We start from the raw sequence: 8,283 nt of genomic DNA on the forward strand, positions 1-8,283 counted from the left end.
TTGCCAACCAGAGGCCAAGATGGCAGTGGGGTGGGTGGCACAGGGGAGAGGGGACACATCAAGACGGGAGGAAAGTGCTGTATTCTCAGGAGTGGGCTTGGCTATTTTTAGGGGTACGGTTTCGGAAGACTTATTCTTCTTGAGTTCAGTCCCTCTCTTACTCTTTTCTGGCCTTGCCTGGGGTGGGCTCGCGGTGTGAGCAGGAAGGTGCGCCCCTGAGGCTTCCCAGGCGGATCTTGCGGGAGCAGAAGGCATCAGGCCCCTCCTCCCAGCACCCCCCCTTCGGTTCGGGTCCGCCCCAAGGCTTCCCAGAGCTCGCCAGGCCCCAAGGCTCTGTGGAGCAGGCGCTGGGCCGGGCGCGGTCGGGACTCCGGCGGGTCCTCAGGTGCGGGGCAGAGCGTCGTGCGGAGACGCCGCGGCCCATCCAGGTCCGAAGCTCCGGCTGGCAGCGCCGCGCTCCGCTCGGAGGGCTCTGGGCGCGGGGAGGGGCGAGGAGAGCCGCAGCCCCCTCCGCCCGCGGAGACAGAGGAGGGGGCGCGGAGGCGCGGAGCTGGGGCTAGCGCATCAGCAGGGCTGTGGGCGCCTCGTCCTGCTCACGCGCTTTCCGTGCCGCACGCTCCCAGAGGCTGAGTGGCCTCGGACATTGGCAGCCAGAAGCTGTGTGCGCCCCGCTTGCTCCCGTTAAACGCCAGGTGGGAGCTGCTTAGCTGGGGTCACCGGACTTTTGCTCCCCCTTTCCCGGGATCCCGCGGGTTGAGCTGAGGCCAAGCCCAGCTGGACGCTGAGCTCCTATAAATAACGCGCGTGTACACGCTGGGCGCTCTCCCGGCTGCGCGAGGACAGAGAAAGTTGTGCGCAGGCACTCCGGGCGCGAGGCAGAGGCAGGAAAGGACCCCGCGGGCTCAGCCGCCCTGCGCTGGAGCTGCTCCCGCGAATTGGTGCTTTTCGTCCTGGGGACCCGGCTGGCCGCTGCCTACCTGCGGACGTCTGAGCGACACCAAGCTTTGGGGAATTTTTGACCAAGCGAAAGCGAGAGTCGCTAGAGTGCTGGCCGTGAACACAGCCTCTCGTTCTTCTCGGGTCCGGGAAACGTCTGCCTCTGTCACCCGTCCCTGCCGCCAGCCAGCCGCGCGTAGGACCAACACCGGCACCGCTCTGCACCCGCCATCCCCGTGGCTTCTCTGAGTGCTGTCCTTTTTCCTGCACCGCGGCTCACCTGGGGATGCTTGGGTTTGGGGTGAGCATTTACTATCATTTTCCTCTTTGAGGTGTGAATGTGAGGGTTTGGAGACTTTTAGATGTCTGGGAACAAGGAGGGGTGCAGGGGCCCCAGGCAGGGCTGATTCTTGGGCGGAGGAGGGTGGGGGTAGGGGGTTCTGCATGAGCTCCTTAAAGGACAAAGGTAACAGAGCCAGCGAGAGAGCGCGAGGGGAGACTTTGACTTCAAACCACAGAATTGGTGGAAGTGTGCGCGCCGCCGCCGCCGTTCCTGCAGCGCTGTCGATCTAGCCACTGGCATCTTCCCGAGCTCCGGGGTCCCGGGGTAGGAGGCGACTCCGGCCAACAGAAACGCCCGCCCGCGGGCCGAGGCTGCCCTCGCGGTTCACCATGCGCTCCGGGCTCCGGGCGCTGTCCATGGTGCCGGCCGTGCTGCTGGTTCTCGCGCTGCCGGGGCTGCCCGTCTGGGCGCAGAACGACACGGAGCCCATCGTGCTGGAGGGCAAATGTCTGGTGGTGTGCGACTCGAACCCGGCCACGGACTCCAAGGGCTCCTCTTCCTCCCCTCTGGGGATCTCGGTCCGGGCGGCCAACTCCAAGGTCGCCTTCTCGGCGGTGCGGAGCACCAACCACGAGCCCTCCGAGATGAGCAACAAGACGCGCATCATTTACTTCGATCAGGTCAGACCCCGAGGGATACGGGGCACCGAGGGTGGAGGGGGCGGATTGCCAGGCATCTCAGACCCGAGCTGCCTGCTGAGGTCAGATGTGGGGGATCACGTAGGCACTCGCCTCCCCAAATACGTCTGGGTTGGAAACTTCCAATGTCTCTCCCACCGCCACACCTGCCCCCACCCCCTTCTGACCTCTGGAAGAGGCTGCTTTGTTGGTGGGAGAAAGGCTGGGAGCGCAGAGCCAGGCACCAAAAGCTCAGGACAAGTTTAGCAGCAACAGGTCCGTAGGACCTGGCGGGAATCTGGGTCCTGGACTTCGCAGTCTCTTGGCCAGAGCTTGGTCCCCTGCCCCAGACTCCTGTGCCGGGGGCGCCTAGGCCCTTGCGTTCAGCGGTACCCTGGCAGACGCAGGATCAATGATTTGTTTCTCCCAGGTGGAGAAGCTTCTCCCCAAAGAGAGCTCTGGGGGCCCACACTCTCTGCAGAAATATTGCAGGTGACGCGGGAGGCTGGCAGGGGCGGCCAGGGTCCCATCTCGCTCACCTTTCCGCTGCCGGGATCCCCATATCCTGTCGCAGGCGTCGCTGCAGGGGAAAACCCTTCTCTGGTGCTTGGAGAAAGTTGCGGAGGAGGAGAAGCAAAGGAACTGGGCGACTGTGCTGAGCTCCCATAGGGACGCGCTGGGGAGCCGGTTTTGCCTTCCCCAGCCCCTGTCCTTTAAGAGAATTGCGAATTACTGGGAAAAGACAGACTTTGGGGTTGAGGGTAGGGGGTGGCCTAGGAACTGATGAAATCTGTGGCTTCTTTTAAGCAACCTGGAGCTCAGAGGTTTGGCTGATGAGAAACCTCAGGATGTCAGCTTAGCTTTAGCAGGGAGTCTTAAAACTGAAAACTGACTCTAGGGTCTTAATTTCAACCCTAAGAGCACCCAGAGTCTTTTTAATTCCGAAGTCACATATGTGTTTCACAGTTGTATGCAAAGCCACATGTGTAGGAGCACAGGTGAAGTGGTACTGCAGGACGTGCCAGGGAAGGGATGAGGTGACATCCATAGTCCTTGTTTAACTCTTTCTAAGGAATGCTCTCTCCAGAGCTGGCCAAACACAAGAAAATGCCTTTCTGGGGCTGCCTGTCAGATCGCCATAATTTTTAAGGAATTAAACAGTCCCTTTGGGGTTTTGGTGCAGTATTTTCCATCTTGATGGCAATAAAGTCTAGCACCACCCCTGGTTTGTGTTTCAGTGCGTTAATTAAGTGTTGGAATTCTGTGGGCATTGCACTGTCCTCTGTACAGTGCATCCTTTTCAATGCCCTTTCCATCAATTAGGAGCGGAGAAGGGTTTGTTCTTCTGTTCGGGAGCCATGCATTTTAGAGACAGCAAGACACATTTAGTTATAAATCTTGATGTGCCGAGATGCTCTAATTACAACGTAGAGTCAACATCCAGCCTTATGTGTAGTCAACAGTAATCAGCCATTTCCGTTATTGCTAATGAATTACGCGACTTGTGCCTGATTCAGGAAGTCCCCTCTAAGTATCTCAATTTATTTTAAATGTGCTTGGAAGAAAATCTTCGCAAAGCTCCTATTGGGGGTTGTTGCATAGCTGGTGATTTGTTGTTGAAAAATCATTGAGCATCAGGTCCGAAAGCAATCTGATGCTTATTTGGAAGAAGGTGAAATCTCAGAATAAAATTCTACACATGCATGTACTTAAGTCAGGGGTTGAGCCTGTGTATTTACCTGGCCGTCACTATCTGCTAGTTCGTTGCTCAGAGGTAATAGTATGTCTTTAGGGAATTACGCAAAAGGGTGAATATTAGTATGAATGTAGTGTTCAAAAGAGATAGTACCAGGTTACCATCGATATAGAGGAAATATATCTTTATAGGGACATCTGGTTTTTACACACAGATGGGTCACACAGCAATACCCATCTATGTGTCCATTCGGCACTTACAGATTTATCTCTGGGAGAGAAATGGAAGAAACCCTAGTCATTTTACAACTCTCCCTCCTCCAACTCTCTCTCTCTCTCTCTCTCTCTCTTTCTTTCTCTCTCTCTCTTTCTTTCTCTCTCTCTCTCTCTCTCTCTCTCTCTCTCTCTCTCTCTCTCTCGGACTTAACCTATGTGACATTTACAAATTTAGTTTAAGAAGTTACTTAATCAATAGAACCAGACTGAACGTCTTGGAATACAAAATGCATTGTTGCTTTCTTGGGAAATGGTACCTGATTCCACTTTTTATTTGTGACCCTGGAACTTTAAATACAGAGCAGGTGATTGATACGGACGTGATGGATACCACTGGAAGCACAGGAAAAGGCCACCTGGTTCACAGTCTGGCTTTCTTCATGCTGTACTCTTTGGCAGTCTACAAAGGCTGAGTCATTGCCAAAATATAATTAAGGGCTCGATGGCAGAGGAATGAGGAAAAATGGCCATGGATCTTAGGAGGGGTTTGGCGGAGGCTCAGAGGGGGGCTGGGCATTCAGATCACTCTGTGCACCAACTGTTCAGTGTCATGGATTATGTCACACGGTGGAGGGAGTGCCCAGGCCTCTGTGTGATGTGTCCAGGAATGACTGCAGAGAGCCGATGGATGCCTATTGGCTGTCTGGAAAACTCTACTTCTGGCTGGTACAGGGTGTGGATATAAATACGTGGCAGACGCCTATTATCGGATTCTCAAGGTAAAGCTGGTATTTATAAGCCCTCTTATGTTACCTCAATGTTTCCAGAGCCATTGGGCCTTGCTGGAAATGGAGGCATGACTACAAAGCAGTTACTTTATTTTTTCCTTGACCATTTAAAAGACCGAAGAAACTTCCAATATACAAATCCATTTTCCAAGTCACTAAAGAGAAAAGGAACAGAACTCAATGTTTTATTCTTAAGCTAGTTGTTGATTAAGAAAAAAAGAGAAAAAGGAGGAAGGAAGGATTCTGGTACTTATAGAAGAGAATATTATAATAATTTACTGTTATTTATTTTTATTTGTAGATCCTAGTAAATGTGGGTAATTTTTTCACCCTGGAGTCCGTCTTTGTAGCACCAAGGAAAGGAATTTACAGTTTCAGTTTTCACGTAATTAAAGTCTACCAGAGTCAAACAATCCAGGTATGTGTTCTGACCTGTTCCCTTTTTGTCCCCAAACATCAGTGTTTATTGATTGTGGGTTATTTATTTTTCCAAAGGTGTATTTTCACTGTAAAAATAACCATCTTTTCACAGTTTATTTTTAAAACACTTAATTTCCAATCTTCTTTATAACATCCATTAAGGCATGTGACAAGAAGCATATAGAAAAGAAAATCAGTTATGCATCTTACCTTAATAACAACCAACCGTTTAAAAAGAATGGTTTGGTAAGAACTCTGTGGCACAAACCTCTTTATAAAATTCTGATTTCATTTAGCGCATGTGCAAAAATTATTTGAACTTGTAAGGAAAAACCTTGTAAGACTAGCAGAGTTTTCCAAGTGCACACTAGATAAATAAAACACATTTGCCATCCCTGTTAAACATGAGGAGAAACAGTTAACCATTCAGAACAAATTTATGAAGGAACAATTATTCAATATCCTTTTTAAACAAGAATGTGCTTATGCTTAGGCTTTAAATAGTTTACCCTTCGTTACTCTGATGCTAGTGAATTCTACCAATTGCAATTCCACAGTTAACAATATATTTTATGTTGTGTTTTCTAAGGAAAAGCCCTTGACTTTATACTCAAAGGCAACAAGGGCTTATTGGCTAACAACCAATAACACCAATATATGTCTTTGGAATTCCAGAGTAACTTTTTATATTATCCTTGATATCTGTACTGTGTGCTGTGTCCATATGAGTGATAGATGCACCTGTCTACCACTTTTACGCATCTTAGTGAATGGGTAAATTGATCAGCCTCACATTTAATTTATTCAGTATTATTTTCAATGTAAAAGGAATGAGTATCTAGTAAACAAATGTACTACCATGGTAACAGTTTTTCCCCAGCCCCACTCTTTAGAAGTTTACGTAATGCTGCATACAGTATAATCACACTCATACTAGTATGGAGAAAAGTGAATACATATTGAGTTTATTATTTGTTCATAATTATGAGTTTATGAATGATTAGTTCTTTGCTAATTATCCATCATTCAAATAGTCAGTGGTGTTGGTGTTTATTATGATTAATACACATTTCTTATCAGGGAAAACAGAGAAAGAAATCACAACACACAGAGAACCCATGATTTCAAATGCTTTTCAGCGCTGTGCACGTCCCAGCAGCACAGTAACCTGCAAGGAAGTTGGTAGAGTCTTGCTATCTCTGGTTTCATCAGGGTAAACAGCACTGGGTCTCTTTATACTAATATACTGGGAAGCCACCGGCTATCTTCGTTCCCAAAAGGCTGCTATGGAATGTGAGAAGTAAATAACGTAGTAAGCTTCATTTGTATGCCGAGGGGAGGTCAGTTTTCACATGCCTCAGTTGCTCTCCGTGGAGGGTGTTCTTCGGTAGGCAGTGAAGGAAATTTCTATGGGAGAAATTTCAACTTTTGTTAAATAAAAAATAATGAGCTGAGTAGACATATTGTGTCTAGCCACTGCAGTTGGCTAATTTGAAAGGAAGGGGATACACTCACTAAACAGCAGATATTTTACCAGCTCTGTCATCTTAGACATTATTTGTTATCCCTGGTAGATGCTTTGACTTTCAAGAAAGCTTTTCAGTGATTTTTTCTTTTTTCTTCTTGTAGGTTAACCTGATGTTAAATGGAAAGCCAGTGATATCTGCCTTTGCGGGGGACAAAGACGTTACTCGTGAAGCGGCCACCAACGGAGTCTTGCTCTACCTAGATAAAGAAGACAAGGTTTACCTAAAACTGGAGAAAGGTAACTTGGTCGGAGGCTGGCAGTATTCCACCTTCTCTGGCTTTCTGGTCTTCCCCCTATAGAGTTTCATGTCTCCGTGATATTGAACCAGGTGAGGGGCGGCCCACCCCCGAGTTGTCGGAAGATCATTTTCTCATCATCAGACTGATGTCTTTTGTTGGTTTCTCCTGGGGGAATATGGATTCTCTTTAAGGATTCTAGACCTGTCCGAACCAATACGGTTCCACAGATTATTTATGTGTGTGTGTGCGTGCGCGTTCAGTATATTTGGGTCAGGATCACAGCCGGCAATACCCATCTATGCGTCCATGTAACAGTTAAAAGCTGTCTGCGGGTTTATTCTGAATTTAGTTTCCTGGAATTGCTGAATTCCTTGCCAATGTGGCATTGTATGTATTTGTTTTTAAAAGACCGGCAACCGGGTCTAAGAATGAGAAAAACTCGCGCTCAGACTTCAAGCGATGGTTAGTGTGATACTGCCAAAGCACTGTATCCTGCGCTGGTATATTGATCACACGTGTTTTTATTCCCTTCGAATGAGTTTGTTTTGTCTTAAGGTACCTGGGAATTGTTTTTCAGTGACTGGCTCTGTGTCTTCGCTAACGATAGGGTCAAAAGTGGCTTGCCCGCAGATTTAGCCTGTGAGATCACCAACATGAGTTCCCTTAAAAAAAAAAAAAAAAGAATGCTTCATAGTTGTATTTTAATTATATATGTGAAAGAGTCATATTTTCCAAATTATATTTTCTAATAGGAAGAATAGATCATAACTGACAAGGAAAAAGTTGCTTTCCCGAGTTCCAAATGCGGAATCCTCATGCCTCCCCTCCTCCGCAGGAAATCTTATACTTTGTTGCTCAAGTTTAATTAACATGATGGATAATAACCACTTTATTAAAAACCTAAGGGATTTCTTTTTCCGTAGACGTGACCACTTTGTTAACTGGAGATGGGGTGCCCTTATTTTTAATTATACCTATTTTTCAAACCTTCCGTTGTGTTTGAAGTATCTGGTTTTGCCTTAACTCCTGAAATTGTATATATTTATCTGTTTAGTGAATATTAAATCCAAATATCCCATATCTAAACTTAGTGCGGTATCTTATTTTGTCTTTTGTACAGGTCATATGAATTCATAAAATTATTTATGTCTGTTATAGAATAAAGGTTAATATATGCTAGTGGAATTGTTTTGTCCTTTCCGTTTTGGACGTATGTATTCTCCAGGATTTATTTTCTCTCTCTCACCAATCCTTCTTTCCTCCCTCCCTGCCTGCCTTCCTTCCTCTCATCTCCTTTTCCTGGAGTTTAAGAAAAGTTTCCTGAATTGTTAGGCAATGTCTTCTGAATTGGCATGGGGAATCTTTACTGCGTTCAGTCTGTCCACATCCAGGAGTTGTGAGCTTGCAAAAGAGAATCAATGAACTTGCTAAACTCTTCTCTCAGGACTTATTGTTAGGAAGTTCAGTTAAAAAAAGATTCTGTAACATATCATGAGGGTGC

The 8,283-nt window shown here is 47.3% G+C and overlaps 1 protein-coding gene across 1 annotated transcript; it reads left to right on the plus strand.

Moving 5' to 3' along the window:
- The first annotated feature begins 299 nt into the window (after window positions 1-299).
- Window positions 300-7,967, plus strand: CBLN4 (cerebellin 4 precursor). The gene is made up of 3 exons (XM_019726051.3): window positions 300-1,899; window positions 4,897-5,013; window positions 6,645-7,967. Exons 1-3 carry the CDS (start codon window positions 1,609-1,611, stop codon window positions 6,840-6,842), a joined length of 606 nt encoding a protein of 201 aa, XP_019581610.1. The 5' UTR covers window positions 300-1,608; the 3' UTR covers window positions 6,843-7,967.
- The last annotated feature ends 316 nt before the right edge of the window (window positions 7,968-8,283 follow it).

Source organism: Rhinolophus sinicus, chromosome 13, assembly GCF_057876585.1.
Source record: "Rhinolophus sinicus isolate RSI-liver-muscle chromosome 13, RSI-T2T, whole genome shotgun sequence".
Classification (NCBI taxonomy): Eukaryota; Metazoa; Chordata; class Mammalia; order Chiroptera; family Rhinolophidae; genus Rhinolophus; species Rhinolophus sinicus.

Bases quoted from the DNA above. Each gene is read 5' to 3' on its own strand.
- CBLN4 (XM_019726051.3), top strand. From the start codon at position 1,609: ATGCGCTCCGGGCTCCGGGCGCTGTCCATGGTGCCGGCCGTGCTGCTG. The intron at 1,900-4,896 runs GTCAGACCCCGA...TTTTATTTGTAG, and splicing joins GCATCATTTACTTCGATCAG to ATCCTAGTAAATGTGGGTAA. The intron at 5,014-6,644 runs GTATGTGTTCTG...TTCTTCTTGTAG, and splicing joins ACCAGAGTCAAACAATCCAG to GTTAACCTGATGTTAAATGG.